This window comes from Onthophagus taurus, chromosome 3, assembly GCF_036711975.1.
Source record: "Onthophagus taurus isolate NC chromosome 3, IU_Otau_3.0, whole genome shotgun sequence".
Lineage (NCBI taxonomy): Eukaryota > Metazoa > Arthropoda > Insecta > Coleoptera > Scarabaeidae > Onthophagus > Onthophagus taurus.
The window spans coordinates 5,940,427-5,959,724 of record NC_091968.1 but is presented as its reverse complement, the minus strand read 5'-3'; the positions used below and the strand labels follow the sequence as shown (position 1 = coordinate 5,959,724).

At 31.5% G+C, this 19,298-nt stretch overlaps 3 protein-coding genes across 3 annotated transcripts in view; 1 reads left to right on the top strand and 2 right to left on the bottom strand.

Moving 5' to 3' along the window:
* Window positions 1-312: 312 nt before the first annotated feature.
* On the bottom strand, window positions 313-1,128 carry LOC111423198 (cuticle protein LPCP-23-like). The gene is made up of 2 exons (XM_023056446.2): window positions 1,018-1,128; window positions 313-961 (listed from the first exon to the last, which is right to left on the bottom strand). Exons 1-2 carry the CDS (start codon window positions 1,027-1,029, stop codon window positions 419-421), a joined length of 555 nt encoding a protein of 184 aa, XP_022912214.2. The 5' UTR covers window positions 1,030-1,128; the 3' UTR covers window positions 313-418.
* A 353-nt stretch (window positions 1,129-1,481) lies between these two features.
* LOC111416797 (polycystin-2-like) lies at window positions 1,482-15,876 on the bottom strand. Its single transcript, XM_023048898.2, has 11 exons — window positions 15,541-15,876; window positions 15,378-15,488; window positions 14,952-15,323; window positions 14,439-14,899; window positions 8,692-8,922; window positions 8,548-8,637; window positions 8,346-8,498; window positions 8,083-8,294; window positions 1,899-2,014; window positions 1,706-1,844; window positions 1,482-1,659 (listed from the first exon to the last, which is right to left on the bottom strand). Exons 1-11 carry the CDS (start codon window positions 15,605-15,607, stop codon window positions 1,551-1,553), a joined length of 2,061 nt encoding a protein of 686 aa, XP_022904666.2. The 5' UTR covers window positions 15,608-15,876; the 3' UTR covers window positions 1,482-1,550.
* Window positions 15,697-19,298, top strand: part of LOC111416798 (polycystin-2-like) — a 21,274-nt gene continuing 17,672 nt past the window's right edge. Inside the window, exon 1 of the mRNA XM_071194871.1 lies at window positions 15,697-15,844. Within this exon, the coding sequence (XP_071050972.1) occupies window positions 15,757-15,844 (88 nt within the window). The 5' untranslated portion in view covers window positions 15,697-15,756. The remainder of the gene's footprint in view (window positions 15,845-19,298) is intronic.

Genomic DNA, 19,298 nt, shown 5'->3' with positions numbered 1-19,298 from the left:
AATTCTAAGTTACAATAATTTTATTGGCAAAAGTATGAAAATTTATTTTATTTTGTAATTTTGAGGCGATTAAGTTGGTAATATTGATTCTAGTATAGTCGTATTATTAGTTAAGTCAATAAGGAATACTTTTTTATATAAGAAGTTTTTGTACATCTTTTTATATTTAAGTTACAATTAATTTTTATGTAGAATTACATAACTTTCATATTTTGTTATGATTAAGTTGGTAACATTGATTATAGAAAGATACCTGTTTTTCTGTGGGAGGAATTGGTTATTTCGTTGGATAAGAAGCAAAAACGTCAAAAATTATTTGTTCAAAAACTTTATTACATAATAAAAATAAACCACTCAGACAAATAAATAAGTTACATCCAACAAATTTACAGATCCAAATCAATCGTCATCAAAATCCTTAATAGGCATAATGAACACCTAATCCTTCGAATGTTGTGTGAGCAACAGCTACAGCTGGTGAGTAAGAAAGTGCGGCGGTTTTAACAACTGGGGCTGCAACTGGAGCGGCGTAAGAGATTGGAGCATGAGCAACTGGAGCGGAATAAGAGATTGGAGCATGAGCAACTGGAGCGGCGTAAGAGATTGGAGCATGAGCAACTGGGGCGGCATAAGAAATTGGTGCAGCATGGGCAGCATAAGCAACTGGGGTGTGAGCTACGGAGACAGCATCGTTGGTGATTCTCGTGTCGTATTTCCTTACAGATGAGAAGGCGCTATCAACAGCTTTCGAGTAATGGGATACAGCTTGGTTACCACCCAAAGATCTTAAAACGCTTTGATGGGTTGCTCCAACAGCTGGGGCGTGGATTGCAACGGGAGCGGCGACTGCCACCGGGGTGGAATAATAAGCAGTGCTGACTGAAGCTGCTGGGGAATAAGCCAATGGGGCTTGGATAACTCCAGCGTTGACAGATGCTAAGAAAGCGGCCAAAACGACGAACTAAAAAGAATAAAAACAATTAAACAACAAAATTAATTAAAAATAAAATCACTTACTTTGAATGCCATTTTAAATGAGTTTGTTTGAAATAGACGAAAAATGTCTTAATGAATATCTTAAGTTGTTAAGAGAACAGTTGATGTTGAACTGATGACTGTTAAGATTATTTGATCGGTTTTTATACCCGAAAAGCCGCGTATCGTTTGCGTAATAAAAATAAGAAGAAAGAAAAAATTGGGTGGTGTGATCCACTTTAAAGTCGCGAAACTTGTTCGGTTGAAAAGAAGGTCTAGGTTCTTCTTGGGCGGTGCCGGATCGCTATTCGAAATAATGAAGGAGATTTTCAGAGGTTTTCGATAAAGGTCAAAGGAGTTCCTTGGAATACTTTTACTAAAACGCTATGTAATCGGTGTGTTTAAAGACATTATGCGTTATTATAATGGGGTCTATTATAAAACTTCTCTGAATAACCGGCTCGGGTTTTCGGCTCAATTACGACATTAAAACAAAACGAGATGGGTGTGGTTGCTTTCACTTTTTTCTGTATCTGTATTCGCTTTTATTGTTTGTATTAATTAGATTTGACGTGTTATAACATTTTTCGAGCTTCCATTACATGCAGCTTATTCAATAAAAGATCTAACTTATATCCAATATCTCCTAAAACTCCCTCAACCATATCTAACCGTTTCTGCTGACTAAATAAATTTTAATATTGACAAATCATTTTTGAGGTCAACTTACGCCAAAAATAGGGCTGGAGTTACACTTGGAGTTCTCGTTGTGAAGCTTTCATTGCCTTTCTTTAAAATAGATGGATGATGGACGTCACTTTCAATTAAATTAAGAGGGATAGGTGATGGTTGATTATCTTGTTGTGGGACTAAATTAATACTTATTAAGTTTGGATTAATAAATAATTAAAAAAATTATTTACGTTCAGATCGCAAATTTTCCACCAATTTATCAACATCTCTTGTATAAACTTTAGCATCTGGGTCAATGTTATAGCGACTTAAAAACATTTCTATATCTAAATCACTAAATCCACACCTACTCATAATTGTTGAATTAAAGACATTTAATAATGTTTTAATTAGTGATGGAACGGATTTTGCGAAAAGCCGGATATCCGGATATTTGAATAAAAATGAAATTAATAAGAAAGCTGATAAGATATGTCAACTTATTTGCATCCAAGCTACAAAAAGAACTTTTTTGATGCTGATTTAACTAACGAATCAACTCTACAAAGAGGATACTTTAATTAATAATTAGTGATATTTCCACAAGAATCCTTCAAGAAATTAATTTTATAGCGAATTCTGAAAATTATGGAAGAAAATTGCAACATCGAAAATTTTATCAAAACTTCAAATATTGTTTTCTCAAAAACTAAAAGTAATTTTTCAAAACTGGTTGGTTCATTGGAAAGAGGACACTTTTATTAACACTTTGGGAATGTTTCATACTCATATTCAAAGAAATGGATTTTATACGAATTTTTAAAACTTAATTGGTAAAAATTGCAAAATTCAAAAAAATTGTCTATTATTTCAAAATTTTATTTCGCAAGAACTAAAAGTGATTTTTCAAAACGGCTTGATGCATTAAAAAGAGGATACTTTAATTAATAATTGGTGATATTTCTACAAGGTTCCTTCAAGAAATTAATTTTATAACGAATTTTTAAAATTATCGATAAAAATTGCAACATCGAAAATTTTATCAAAATTCAAATATTGTTTTCTCAAAAACTAAAAGTTATTTTTCAAAATGGGTTGGTTCATTGGAAAGAGGATACTTTTATTAACACTTTGGGAAATTTTCATACTCATATTCCAGGAAATGGATTTTATACGAATTTTTAAAACTTAATCGGTAAAAATTGCAAAATTCGAAAAAATTGTCGATTATTTCAAACTTTATTTCACAAGAACTAACAGTGATATTTCAAAACGGCTTTTTGCATTAAAAAGAGGATACTTTAATTAATAATTAGTGATATTTCCACAAGCATCCTTTAAGAAATTAATTTTATAGCGAATTTTGCAAGTTATCGATGAAAATTGCAACATCGACTATTTTATCAAAACTTCAAATATTGTGTTCTCAAAAACCAAAAGTTATTTTTCAAAACGGGTTGGTTCATGGGAAAGAGTACACTTTTATTAACACTTTGGGAAATTTTTATACTCATATTCCAAGAAATGGATTTTATACGAATTTTTAAAACTTAATCGGCGAAAATTGCAAAATTTGAAAAATTATCGATCATTTCAAAAATTTGTTTCTCAAAAACTAAAAGTAATTTTTCAAAACGGCTTGTTGCATTAAAAAGAGGATACTTTAATTAATAATTGGTGATATTTCCACAAGGATCCTTCAAGAAATTAATTTTATAACGAATTTTTAAAATTATCGATGAAAATTGCAACATCGAAAATTTTATCAAAATTCAAATATTGTTTTCTCAAAAACTAAAAGTTATTTTTCAAAATGGGTTGGTTCATTGGAACGAGTACACTTTTATTAACACTTTGGGAAATTTTTATACTCATATTCCAAGAAATGGATTTTATACGAATTTTTAAAACTTAATCGGCGAAAATTGTAAATTCGAAAAATTATCGATCATTTCAAAAATTTATTTCTCACAAACTAAAAGCAATTTTTCAAAACGGCTTGTTGCATTAAAAAGATGATACTTTAATTAATAATTAGTGATATTTCCACAAGGATCCTTCATGAAATTAATTTTGTAGCGAATTTTGAAAATTATCGATAAAAATTGCAACATCGAAAATTTTATCAAAACTTCAAATATTGTTTTCTCAATAACTAAAAGTTATTTTTCAAAACGGGTTGGTTCATGGGAAAGAGTACACTTTTATTAACACTTTGGGAAATTTTTATACTCATATTCCAAGAAATGGATTTTATACGAATTTTTAAAACTTAATCGGCGAAAATTGCAAAATTTGAAAAATTATCGATGATTTCAAAAATTTGTTTCTCAAAAACTAAAAGCAATTTTTCAAAACGGCTTGTTGCATTAAAGAGAGGATACTTTAATTAATAATTGGTGATATTTCCACAAGGATCCTTCATGAAATTAATTTTATAGCGAATTTTGAAAATTATCGATAAAAATTACAACATCGAATATTTTATCAAAACTTCAAATATTGTGTTTTCAAAAACTAAAAGTTATTTTTCAAAACGGGTTGGTTCATGGGAAAGAATACACTTTTATTAACACTTTGGGAAATTTTTATACTTATATTCCAAAAAATGGATTTTATACGAATTTTTAAAACTTAATCGGCGAAAATTGCAAAATTCGAAAAATTAGCGATCATTTCAAAAATTTTTTTCTCAAAAACTAAAAGCGATTTTTCAAAACGGCTTGTTGCATTAAAAAGAGGATACTTTAATTAATAATTGGTGATATTTCCACAAGGATCCTTCATGAAATTAATTTTATAGCGAATTTTGAAAATTATCGATAAAAATTGCAACATCGAAAATTTTTTCAAAACTTCAAATATTGTTTTCTCAAAAACTAAAAGTTATTTTTCAAAACGTGTTGGTTCATTAGAAAGAGGACACTTTTATTAACATTTTGGGAAATTTTCATACTCATATTCCAAGAAATCGATTTTATACGAATAATTAAGGTTTAATCGCCGAAAAGTTCTCAAAAATAAAAAAGCCGGGAGAATACAAATCATACAAGTATATGCACCAACCTCTACCGCAAATGAGGAAGAAAGAGACGAGTTTTATGAAAACCTACAGATGGCAATTGATGATGATAAATGTAAATATACCATGGTCATGGGAGACTTTAATGCAAAGGTTGGTAAAAAAAGGACGAATCATGTATTGGTAATTTCGGCATTGGGAATAGAAATGAAAGTGGAGAAAAGTTGGTGGAATTTATAGAGGGAATAGTTATTTATATTACAAGTGGGCTAGAAACATAATTACAGTACGAGTGTGGAGAATTGCACGACGAGGTCGTAGACCGAGTCGTGTAATCACACGATATTCAAAAAGATACAAAAAAAGGAAAAACGGAGCACAAATTTACAAAAAGAGAAACAATAAAGAGATCAGGAAGAGAAAAGATTGAGTACACAGAAATATCAAAATTAATAAGGAAAAAATGGAAAGAATAGTCATATAACAAAAAAATAATATAATTAGAAGATGCAATCACTACGGGAGGAAGTATAAGAAAAAGTGTGAGACAACAATCACTGGGACAAAAAAAAATAAAAGTAATGAAAGATAAAAACGGTATGAGCAAAAGGGAAGATGCAGAAATATTAAACATATATAGTCGCAACATATATGCGACTTTTATAAGGAACTATACAACAAGACGGAAAAATAAAGGAATTAAATGGAATGCGGGAGCAGACATGATGGAGGCTGAAGAGAGAGAGAATGAACAGATACAATACGAAATAATGATAGAAGAAGTAAGTGATGTAATATCAAAGCTGAAGGAAGGAAGAATTGGAGGTATAGATCAGATAAGAAATGAAGAAATAAAGGCAGGAGGAAACCGTATAGTGAAAATATTGAAGGAAATTTTTAATAACTGTTTGAAACAAAAAAAGATACTTGATAGCTGGCTCGTAGCTAAAATTGCTTTAATATACAAAAAAGGCGATAGGGAACATATCAACAATTACAGACCAATAAATTTACTCCCGGTGATGTATAAAATATTTATGTCCATAACCACAAGGAGAATAGAGCAACACCTACCATCCTCCGAAGGATTCAAGAAGAACTTCCACACGTCAGACAATATTTTAGTCGTGCATCAACTGATAAAAAAATCGAATGATTATGACTTCACAATGCTCTTATTATTTGTAGACTTTGAGAAAGTGTTTGACAATGTAAGAACAGAAACAATCTTACAAGTCATACAAACGTCTGGTATGGAAGATCACTATATTCGTATATTAAACTATATATACAAAAACTCAAAACTAAAAATCGAAATGAACAATAAGAAAAGGACGATAACTCTAGGAAATGGACTGAAGCAAGATGACGTGACTTCTGCAAAGCTATTCAATGCAGTATTGGAAACAATGTGTGTAGAAGAAGAATGGAAAGACCTGGGAATAAGAATAAATGGACAATGGTTGAACAGGCTAAAGTTTGCAGATGACATAGTACGTATAGGAAGAAACGAAACGGAAGTAAGGAAAATGCTGGGAACAATATCGAGAAGAGGGAAGAAAACTGGTCTGGAGATAAATATGAGCAAGACAAAAGCAATGTACGTAAATTGTGAACAAAGAAAGGAAAATAATTGTTAATGGAAAGGAAATCGACAAAGTAGAGCATTTCGTATATCTAGGACAAAAGATTACAACTAAAAACACAGGAGAAGAAATAACACGGAAAATGGCAATGGGATGGCAAATGATTAGCAAATACAAAAGTATATGGAAATCAAACATAAAAATGGAGAAAATGAAAAAATTGTGGGAAATGTGTGTCCTCCCTGTAATTAAATAAACAAAATAATTAAAAAGATTAGGGTAACAGCAAGGGCAATGCATAGAAGGATGATTGGCATTACGAAGAAAGACAAAAAAAACAATAGAATGGATAAGGGAAAAGTCAAACATCGAGGACATTGGAAGAATAGTATTGGATCGAAAATGGAATTGGGCGGATCATATTATAAGAGTACAAGATGAGAGATGGACCAAGAAACTCTTAGAATGGTACCCAATAGACAAAAAGAGAAGAAAAGGAAGACCAACTGCCAGCTGGGAAGAAGGAGTAGTGGAGGAGTAACATGGCACAGGGTAGCTTGGGACCGACAAGAATGGAAAAGAATGAAGGAGATATACAAGGAAATATGGCTTTACACGGAATAATACCAAGAGCATACGAACTCAGTCCCATTACGGGAATGCGAAAAGGAGCAAAGATGAAATTTAAATTTGTTAAATTTTTGATATTAATTTGCTAAAGTATGATTTTGATTTCTTAAATTTTGATTTCGTTCTGTTAAATTTTGATTTTGATTTGTTAAATTGTAAAAAGTTTATGAGTTGTTTCTTTTGTTGGTGACAATAAATGGCTATCTATCTATCTAATCGCCGAAAATTGCAAAATTCGCAAAAATTGTCGATTATTTCAAAAATTCATTTCTCAAGAACTAAAAGTGATTTTTCAAAACGGCTTGTTGCATTAAAAAGAGAATACTTTAATTAATAATTGGTGGTATTTCCACAAGGAGCCTTCAAGAAATTAATTTTATAGCGAATTTTGAAATTTATCGGTGAAAATTGTAACATCGAAAATTTTATCAAAACTTGAAATATTGTTTTCTCAAAAATTAAAAGTTATTTTTCAAAACGTGTTAGTTCATTGGAAAGAGGACACTTTTATTAACACTTTGGGAAATTTTCACTCATATTCCAAGAACTGTATTTTATACGAATTTTTAAATCTTAATCGGCGAAAATTGCAAATTCGAAAAAATTGTCGATTATTTCAAAAATTTATTTCTCAAGAACTGAAAGTGATTTTTCAAAACGGCTTGTTGCATTAAAAAAAGGATACTTTAATTAATAATTGGTGATATTTCCACAAGGATAATTCAAGAAATTAATTTTATAGCGAATTTTTGATGTTATCGATGAAAATTGCAACATCGTAAATTTTATGAAAACTTCAAATATGGTTTTCTCAAAAACTAAGTTATTTTTCAAAATAGGTTGATTCATTGGAAAGAGGACACTTTCATTAATAATTGGTGATATTTCCACAAGGATTCTTCATGAAATGAATTTTATAGCAAATTTTGAAAATTATCGATGAAAATTGCAACATCGAAAATTTTATCAAAACTTGAAATATTGTTTTCTCAAAAATTAAAAGTTATTTTTCAAAACGTGTTAGTTCATTGGAAAGAGGACACTTTTATTAACATTTTGGGGCGTTTTCATACTCATATTTCAAGAAATCGATTATATACGAATTTTTAAAACTTAATCGGCAAAAATTGCAAAATTCGAAAAAAATTTTCCGTATAGTTGCCGAATATCCGTTCCACCACTAGTTTTAATTATAACCTTTTTAAAATCATTTTAACATCATCTTCAACATTGTTACGTGTTTTTTTAGGAAAATACCATTTTCTGGCACAAAAACCACAACCACAACATTTTAATAAATTGTATGTTGCGGTGGTCCAAAAATCAACCATGTTTTTTTCATTGGGACGAGTTGCAGCTTGTAATTTAGCATCGGTGTAACAATCGTAAATGATCGCTAAAAATAAATTCTAAAAAAAAAAGTGTATAACAAAAATGTTTTGTAAATAATATAAACTTACTAATAAAATAAAAAACGTTATTGCCAAAAATAGGTAGTAAAAAATATACGACATTACAGGGTCGACTTTTAAAAGCTTATCAAACGTGAGATCGCCGATGAGGATTCGTGATAATGCGAATAAAGATAAAGCAAAAGTAGAGAAATCCCATAACTTAAAGAAATTTTTTTTAAATTAAATACATCAGTTATTTGTTATTTACTTGTGTTCCAAAAATAAGTCCACCAAAAAGGGCAAATCCGAAATAAACTATACAAATGATTACTAAAAATGCAGCAACATCTAGTAAACACTAACAAATATAATTAATTTATATAATGTAAAATATATAAAGTATTTTTTTTACCTTCCCAAAAGCTTCATGAATTTCGCTCGTAGATACATTAAAATTAATAATTCTAAACAATTTAAAATAAGCAACAAAGAGTGCGATTGCCATTGCGTGTATCATGTACATTTCTCCGGTTGTTACTTCTTCTAAATGAATGCGTTTCTCGACGTTTTTTGATGTTTCCATTAACAAATTGTGAACCTCCCAATGTTGCATTATTTGAAACACCACAAATGTTATTGAACTCTAAGTATAAAATATAATAGTTAAATCTAACATTATTAAGGACAGGGCCAATACATATTGGATTGAAGATGAGAAGAGGGGATTTCAACTGTAATAGGTAGAGTGTAATAAGTTGAGGGAGGAGGTAATAGACTCGAAGTACATAGGTGCTGAACCGTTTGGTGTTTGTGTGGGTTTTATGTGTCTTTAGTCAGGAGAGACTAGGATTAGTGTGACTGCCAACAGTTTTAGCTCACTCAAGGTGCACCTCTAGCATTTTGCCATGGACGCGATTTAGTTAATCCCAAAATAGAAGACATTTGGTACCTTTTGTTTGACCAAGAAATACTTAGGAACATTATACAGATCAATATTAGACTTGATAGTGTTAGGGCAAAAGTAACGGATTATCAAAAAACTAATTACAGAGCTACAGATGAAATGGAAGTAAAAGCCTTTTTGGGTCTTCTTATGTTGTCAGAAATTGTATTCTTTGCCTAATAAATATGGTCTGAAGTTAGAGACACATACCTCCTGTAATAAACTAAAAGAAATTACTTCGGGTTAAGAGTTAAATAAACTAGAGGAGGAATACACTAAATGGGGCTTGGAAATGAACAAAGATAAGACCCAATATATGGTAATTAGAGAAACGGAAAATGACATACAATTGGAGATTGGCATAATAAAACATGTAGACCAGTACGAATACCTTGAGGTAGTTATAAACGAAGACGGAAAGGACAATAACGATGTAATGTATGCATTCTAATCTGTGAAATAACAACCTAACGATACGAACAAAAATATTTTTAAGACCATTATACTAGAAGTATTAATGATGTATGGGTCAGAAGACAAAAACACAACTCGAAGAGACGATGTTTTGGAGAAGATGCTGCGGCATAACCGTGCTGGACCGAGTTGAAAATGAGGAAATACGAAGAAGAATGATGACACAAAACTCTAATAGACACTATAATTGAAAAGCAACTAAAATGGTATAGTCTGGACATCTACGCCGAATGAGAAAAGAGAGAATCCCACCTAAGGTTTGGAACTGGGTGCCACCAGATAGATACAAAAGTTTATATATAGTGGATTCCAGGTACATCGTATAAATCATAGAATAAAAGTTCATAAGTTGAATCGATGTATAAATTTCTTTATTAAATCAGTGCTACATATGTTTCGAATCTAATGATTCTTCTTCTTTGGCACGACGTCAAAAATTAGGTTGTCTGATGGAACTGAACATTCAAAACCATTTGTAAAACATTTAATTCTTAATAAAATCACAACGCGACAATCTTACGAAGAAAACAGGTGATACAGATACAAAAGAAGCCTAGGAAAAAAGGATCCAGGATATAAATATGGAGATAAAGAGGAGAGGACTAGGTGAAGATGATTGGAATGATAAGGACTGCTGGCGGTTGGGATGCACGAAGCAGCAATAAAAAGCTGCAAATACACGCCAAATAGAAACAGAATAGATGTTTACTAATACCATGAGATACAAAGATTGATGAACCCTAGAGATACAGTAACTTATATTGAAAACAAATAATTTCGATAGTTAGAGTATTATATAAGATAACCCACTTTCTTATCTTGATATAAATCGTCTCAGATCTCGACACCTTCCATTAAATTTTGCTGAATAACTGGCTAGAAACGTCGACATCAACTCTGAGTGGAAAAAAGACTGGAACGCCAAAGCACCACCAAGAATAAAACAAAAGATCTTTCCCAACCAAGACGTAAAAAGATTTTGGCTTTCCTATGGATGGGTCTCAACAGAGTGTATACGACACATGGAGTCTGACTGCGCAGCTCCAAAACGGTCTATCCTATTAGATCTTATCCTAACGATATGAGGGACTTCTTTAATGCCAAACCCGCAACTCCGCAATTATCCAAATTGCTTTGGACACTTTTTTAACGTTACAAACTATAATATCCTGGATCCTATTAATATAGTAAAACGATGGTCGTCAATTGCCAAATAAGTAGGTATGCAACAGCCACACATTTTCGGTAGCTATAAAGTTTTATACGTATCTGAATTCAAACGTTCAATCGAGTTAATTATCAGAATTTCTCCATGTTGGGACGACGTTCTAAATATCTTATCGCACATGACCATAAAACTTATTTAGTTCATGTTTAAGATTCGATTGCGTCTGATGCTAAACAATTTTGGGCATATGCGAAACAGAAACGATGTGGTGTTAGAATTAAGGGCGTCCCCAGCCAGTGGGCCAGGGACAATTGGTCAATCATATTATTAATAAAACCATCAAAGTTCTCAAAAATATGCTTCTTATGCACACTCATCATGGCAAGACCATTGAGACGACATTCTACCATAGTGCTTCTAAGCCAGGTTTTTATTCTCCTCAAGCTGCTAAAAGATCGTTCAACAGTATATGTGACCAAAATTATAAGGGCTTTGAAGGCAATGAATCAAGTGATCGTTCAAAAAGAAGAAAAACCGAAACACTACGGAAATATGTAACATGTGAAGAGCTTGTTTTTGCAACCGAAACCAAATTAAGATCTTGTGGTAAAAGAGATGCTGCAAAAGTTCTGCAACAACTTATCGAATCTCCGAAACGGGCAACAAAGTACAAAAAAGCTTAGAAGCTCTATCGAGATTTGTTGAGGCAGGACTTTCGAGATAACAATATGAGCTAATAAAAACTAAGCAGTACCCATGCTATAGTAAATTACAACAGGCCAAAAAGTTATGATATCCGAAATCAGATTCGCATTTTATTAGTGATAATTGTGCAGAAATTAATTTACAACAGTTACTAGACCACACTTCCGAAAAGCTAATATCATATTTGACAGAAATAGTGCAGACTCTCACAGAAAATGAGCGGGCAACGATTCAGTTGTTATCTAAATGGGGATGTGATGGATCTCACCAGTTTCAATTTAGACAAAAGTTTGAAAACTACTTTGACTGTGATGAAAATATATTTCAGACATCAATGGTCCCATTGTAACTGATTTGCGGAACGAATAATAAATTAATTTGGCATAATTTCACTCCATGTTCCCCTCGATATTGCAGGCCAATAAGAATAAGATTTATTGAAGAAACCACTGATATTATAAAAGAGGAAATTGAATATACTGATAATAAAATCAAAGAATTGAAGCCCACCCATGTTTCAGGTGTTATTGTAAAACATTGCATGATGTTTACAATGGTTGATGGTAAAGTTTGTAATGCTTCTACAGGAACTAAATCATCATTGAAGTGCTAAATATGCGGTGCGACTTCAAAGCAGTTCAATAATTTAGAAAGAGAAGCCGAAAATAATGAAAACTCATACAAATTTGAACTTTCTATTTTACACGCTAGAATAAGATTTCTGGAAACCCTTTTACATATTTCATACAAGTTGCCCGTTAAAAAGTGGCAACAAAAATTAAGCGCTGACGAGAAAGCTCTTATACAAGAGAGAAAGAAAAAAATTCAAAAAGAATTTAAAAAGGAAATGGGTATCTTAATTGATATACCTAAACCCGGATATAGAACTAGCAATGATGGTAACACTAGCAGGCGATTTTTCTAGGCTGCAATTACTAGACTAGACTATTCTCTAATTTCCCGCCTAAAAGTTATTTTAGAAACTATTTCAAGTGGGCATAAAATTGACATTGAAAAGTTTAAAGAGTATACTTTGGACACGGCAAAAGTTTATGTAGAGGAGTACCCATGGTATCCCATGACTCCTACACTACATAAAATTCTAATGCATGGTCCCGAAATTATTAAAAATGCACTTTTGCCCATTGGGCAATTGTTGGAAGAAGCAGCAGAAGCACGCAATAAGCACTTTCGTGAATATCGATTAAAATACGCGAGAAAATCGCCCGCGAAGCTTGTAATAAAGATATTATTAACAGGTTATTGCTGACTTCAGATCCACTCTTATCAAGCATTAGACCGAAAACTAACAAGAATACAAAACCTTTTTCTAAAGAATGCATTGAACTGTTACTTCCAGGGGAAATACAAATTATACCGAATGAAACAGAAACGAAAGCGAAGAAGAAGATGAAAATAGAAATTCATCAAGCGAAGAATTAGAGTCATCTTGAGTTATATATATAAGAAGTATATGTAAAATTGAAGCAATACTGTCTTAATTTATTAGTTAACATATTATTATGATTAATCCTATAGTGAAATACCTACATATGTACGTACCTACCACATATACAAGTACATAACATACAGGTGTTTCTAAATTGATGCAAAAGATTTCAAGGGGTGATTTTTCAGCAAAAATTACGCGGGTGTTTCATATACCTTTTTGTTCAAAACCCCCTCCACTCCCAATTACAGCCCTCTAAAGTTAAGGGAAAAATTGCTTTTGTTTAATACATATGTCCCCGATGAAATGTCCACTATGAAAAATGCCTGTAATAAAAATATTTGTCATTATGACTTTATTTGACATCGGCCTACTTGATTTTTCTTAACAAATAATAACCAATCTGAATTACCTATGTCAAATGAGCCTATGCTTTATTTTATATTTTTGTGACCAAACTAACAATTTTGGGAGAAAATATCTGGAGACAAAAAAGTTGTAGATTTATTTAAACCAAAATTTAAAATAGAAAAATGTAGGCGCATTAAAACGTTCTGATGCAAAGTATTACACAGGAGTTGATTTTTTCACCCCCTTGTAATAGCATTTTAGGGTTATAAATATCGTTAAAAGGTGTCATTTTATTAACAACAATTATCTGCCAAATTTCATTCTTCTAAATTTCTCCATAGTAAATTTATTAAATAAACTTAGTAACTTAGTAACTTGGAGGAGAAGGGGTTTTGAACAAAAAGTTATATGAAAGACACCTTAATGTTTGCTGAAAAATCAACCCTTAAAATCTTTCGCATACATTTAGAAATACCTGTACATTACAATTTAGGGTTTTAAATAAAAAAAAGTTTAACAGTTCGTACCTAAAAGTATGTATTTTGCATTACATACCCTGTATCTGAAAATAAAAAAAAAACATTTTAAGGGATGAAAATAGAAAAATAATTTTGTCCAGATAGAATGAGCAAATACCCCATTGTGGCGTCGTGACGTAGTACCTTTTGTTAAGTTACATACAGTGTGTTAATTAATTATCGTACCCCACGTCATCATTGCAAGTATGCAACCAATACTGTGATATTGGTTGCATACTGCGATATTGGTTGCATACTGTGATATTGGTTGCATACTTGCAATGATGACGTCAGGTACGATAATTAATTAACACACTGTGTATGTATAGTATAGTTGTGAGGTAGCTCCTAATAGGACTTGTTCTGTCGCTACATCTTCCATGTATAAATAAATAATAAATCAACGGTTGAGGTTGATTTCCACGACCAGGCAGTAAGCAACGACTTAACTTTTATTCGAGGTGATTCGAGGGATTTGAAAGAATTATAGGTGTAGGTGAGAATATAACATAAATAAAACCTATAAATATTAAAAACAAAGAAAATTTACCGCTATTAACAATACATCAACGTAATTCCAAAATTCATAAAAAAATCTTTTCCGTAAAAAGATAATCTCCCGAATTTCTTCGATAGTATAGAAAACAATTAATAAGATAAAAATAATTTCGCAGGCTAAAACGAAAAAATCCGTCGCTGTCGTGTACCGAGGCATCCTCCACGTGAAAAAATTGCTCGTTGGAACCACTCCGCCAGTTGGTGGGATTTCAAAAACGATCAAAACCAGTGTAAACAAATTAACGTGCGGATTATAGTAAGCTGAAGTAATAAACAGGGCTCGGGTTGTGTTTCGAATAAAATTCCCTAATTTTAAATTTTCCAAAACTTCTTCCGCTTCTTCGTAAGTTCTTGGTAATTCAATTTCGAAACCATCACCTCCATAACTGCTTATTCTTCCATTCCAATTTGCAGCTTTCGTTTCGGACGCTTTTTTATAAGTGTAATTGGTACCTTTTAATAAATAATTGTTTTAATTCTTAATTCTAATTTAAATTAAATTAACCTTCTATATCCTTTTTGTACGAATTACTTGTTGTGTAACTCGGTAAACACTCTTCGGTGATATTTGGAAAAGGATCCGGGCATTTAATCGGTGCCACCATTACTTGTCGGATGATCGGAATTCCTACCATTTTATTTTCTGTACCGATACCTTTATCTGATTGATTTGTGTGTTGGAATTCGTCTGGATAAAGAATTACTAATAAATGATTGGTGAGGTAATCCCAAATTTCGTCAACGGTTGAAATTTCGTTGAATTTTACGTTGCTTGTGTTTTCCGCTTCTGGATAAGGTATCGTGGTATGATCGATCAGTTGTTTGCGAAGATTTTCTGCCATAAAAAAATCCGTTGATTTTGTTATACCTAATGCAGCTTAAAAAATAAATTTCAAATTGGATCAATTTTAGTTTTAATAAAATCCCTTACCTATACTCATACAAATAATTAATATTATATAAAAAAACACCTCCTGTGCGGTTGTAGCTAAATATAGATTTCTATTGACAAGTTTTGTCATTTGGGCCGTAGTCCAAGGTACTAATTACAAAAAAAAATAAATTAAAAAAATTCTTTTTTAATTAATTTTTACCTTTATGAAATTTTCGGACATTTTTGGATCGTTTCTTAACGTTAACGTTTTCGTTCGGATCTTCCATTTATTTAGATAATTAATTTTCTTTTTCAATCAATTAAATTCTTTTGCGAGCTTTCAATATCTATGGAGATTACTAAACAACGCAAAACAAAATTGTGAAATAAACAACAAAATAAGACTTTGAAAATATTTTGAAGTGAATTAATAAACATGCAATTGGGTAAAACATCTTCGAGAGATTTAATTGTTGATCAATCGATTCCGTTGGATAAGATATTTAAACGTCAACCACAAAGAGGTGAGAAGAAATTAATTTTAACACAAAATCTTATTCAATATAATTACACGATATAACGAACCTCGAGAAAGAACAAAATATTTTTAAGGGCCGGTTGTGTTTGTACTGTATTATAATTGTAGGGATATTTTTGTCGGTGAGATAACTTGTCGGGTACTCAGCGGTGCTGATAAAACAGTTATCCACCACATATAGTATATGGTTACCAAGATTTTTATATGAAAACTTTGTATGGTTACCTCATAGGTTAATCTATAACACCTATACGTACGTTGTGTTATTATATGTCGTCAAAAAAATTTTAAACAATTGTTATTGTCAAAATTTGGTCAAAATCATAATTCAATTTACTAGATATGGTGAAAAACTGTTACCAACCGACTTTTATTTCGCCTACTGACAAAAACAGTTTGTACTACAGCGAATATATTTATCCTCCCGATAAGTTTATCGGCCGGATAGTTATTAGACAGATAGTTAATTCTTGTTTTAGTTGTTAAGTTACATCCACACCAAAAGGAGCACAAAAGAACACTGTGTTTATGTTGCTTGTTCCTGGAACTTATATCTCAAAGTTTCTGGATGTTCTTTATTGTTTATGGCTGCAGAAAGAAATGTTCCTACAAATTTCAAAATATCTGTAAACATTTTTGTTTCGGACGCAGTGTGGACACGTTGTGACAACTTGTTTCCGAAACTTGTGTGCAGAAAATATGTCGTTCCAGTGAGTGTTTGTGAACCTCACGGGATAAAAGTTTTAAAGATCGTTACAAAAAAAAACAAGATTTGTGGGTGGAAATGATGACGTCGGGTACGATAATTAATTAACACTAGTGGTGGAACGGATATGCGGCAACTATCTGGTATCCGGCTGGATACCGGATAGTCACCAAATATCCGACTTTGGCCGGATATTAAATATCTATTACTTAGTACTCCACCATTCACAGGAATTAGTATCTCTTTTAGATGTTGGACACTGCAGATAATAATCAAGTTCAACCCCAATAGGACTTTTTCATTGAATACAACTTTATTTATATCAGATTTGTCATTAGCAACCTCATTGTAGCAATCCCAATACGATATATAAAATCTCTTGTTGCAGTTTCCTCTAGTTTTCTTCTCTTCGCTTGTAATTCATTATCACATTCATTACTAACAGAACTGTCGCACAGTGGTCCGAAAACACTCAAAACCCGATCGAAAATCAATTAAAAAAAAAATTTTATAGTGTTGTTTTTTTAAATGTTACATATATTTTAACTATTAATAGACTCTTAGTGAAGTTTATGAAGTCTTTGGTGTTTTATAATAGCTACTGCGCGAAATAAATTGCTATTACAATTACCTTATTTTGTATAAGGAAATTTTTTAGAAAACGACACAACTTTAGAAAACAAAAAAGATGGTATATCACTACTTGAAAATATTGTGTCGTTGATTTCTTATAAAGTACAGAAAGGTCTTCATTTTACGACTTTCCAAATTTCAAAAGATGTTTGTTGAAAAAAATTACAACCATTTCTATTGACGTCAATAAATACTTATATTTTTTGACCATTCAATCTTTTAAATTAAATATCTTGCGAGCGAACAAAATCGAACAATTGTAGCTAACATTTTTTTATTGCTGAAGGTATGGTGTACATTGCATAAGAAAGAAATCTTGCGCCAACGTGCGCCTTAACCAAAAAATTGGCAGTCAAAGATTACTTAACACATAATTGTGGATCTTATTTATCCTTGTTATGATTTTCGTTATTTTGTTGCTATGTTTTGGTTTTTATTTTTTCTATTTTGGGTAGACTTCAAACAAATGACGATTTATTTAAAAGAGCTCCGATCCATTTATTAGTAACTTTTATAAAGAATGTTCAGAAAGATATAAAAATATGAATGAAGACATGAAAAATTTACTTATACTGGACAAGTCTCTAGAAGAAAAGGAAAGTGAAGAAGAAGACAATAATGATGAAGAAGTAAATATAGAGGAACAAGATCTAGAAAATGAAGAAGACTCCCACAAATTGAGATAAATTTTGTTATGTTGGTGAATATAACAAAATATTTTATATTATCTCGAATAATTTGAAATGTATGTGGACTATCTCAGTATCATGGGAAAATTCTACTATAAGTAGGTGTAGCGCATCACACTCTTATTATTTTTATATAGAAACATCATGTTATATCACCATGGGTTGTTATATCAACATAATGTATTTTCCCATGGCGATTTTGTTATAGTCATACAATAATAAATAAACTGGTAGACACACATAAAACAGTCTATCAAATACTCCATTTTAATTTTTAATATTTTATTGTACGATTAATTAATATAGAGTTACAAATAAATATACTCTATAGTAGGCTTCAAACTTACGTATTATGGTCTCCAATATCACTTCAAATTAAGAGCGATGAGTTTATTCTCGAATAGTTCTTAAAACATTTTTAGTAAAAGCTAAGTAAAATTGAGCTATCTAACCAACTAATTCTGCCAATTAATTTTGCCACATTTTCATCAAATTCCATTTCTGATAGGGTAAAAAAATATGGGGCGTTCCATTTAAAATTTTCGACTTTCTTACCATTGAATATGGAGAAACGATAATTCAATTTTTGACCACCCTGTATAAGATACTTTAATACAACAAATGACAATCTGTTTGACAACATCTCAAGAGTAATCGTGCCAATTTAGAGCTTTTTTGAATGAACGTTGGCTGAGATATAAGGTTTTAAAGAGCATAAAGTAATTTGCCAAAGAAAAACTTAAAAACAAAATAACTCGAAAACGAAAAATGGTAGGTACCAATAACTTTTATCAAAGTCAACTTATTTTGTCGAATATAATTAAAAGGTGCATTAAAAACTATAGCATTCCATTTAAAATAACGAAGTTGTGGTCTACATCCGGTAGACCGGAAGTGGCGGCCATCTTGAAAGTATTTTAGATCGAAAGCTTCGAATGAACAACCCATGTTGTCAAAATTTCAAACCGCTACGAATAGTGGTACCTAAAAAAGTTCTAACGAACCAGTTACGTGAGACATCCGGTATAGGTCCTCTATAAAACAATTTCGATAGGAATTTGCGATCACGTAATTACACAAAAAAAAATGTGAAGTAATATACGTCTAATGTTTTGCACAAAATTTTATAGTAATATTCTTCTTTAAAGTCTTAATTTATATGAAAAGAAAATGAGTATGAATTTAAATAAAGTACTGCTTGCGTAGTACTACTTCCGGTTGACGAATTTAATTCAAATTTTGACACAACATTACCCTTTTGGTCTTATAACCATATGCCAAGTTTCATAAAGCTAGCTAATTGCTAATACCAAAATAATATTTTCGATCGGGTTTTCTTACCGCTCGGACCACTGTGTGTCGCTGTTATCACTTTCGATTATTAATTAAAGTATCCTCTTTTTAATGCAAAA

Bases quoted from the DNA above. Each gene is read 5' to 3' on its own strand.
- LOC111416797 (XM_023048898.2), bottom strand. From the start codon at position 15,607: ATGGAAGATCCGAACGAAAACGTTAACGTTAAGAAACGATCCAAAAAT. The intron at 8,923-14,438 runs GTAAATTTTCTT...TTTTATACTTAG, and splicing joins TTGATGTATTGTTAATAGCG to AGTTCAATAACATTTGTGGT. The intron at 8,638-8,691 runs GTAAAAAAAATA...TATATTTGTTAG, and splicing joins TTCATGAAGCTTTTGGGAAG to TGTTTACTAGATGTTGCTGC.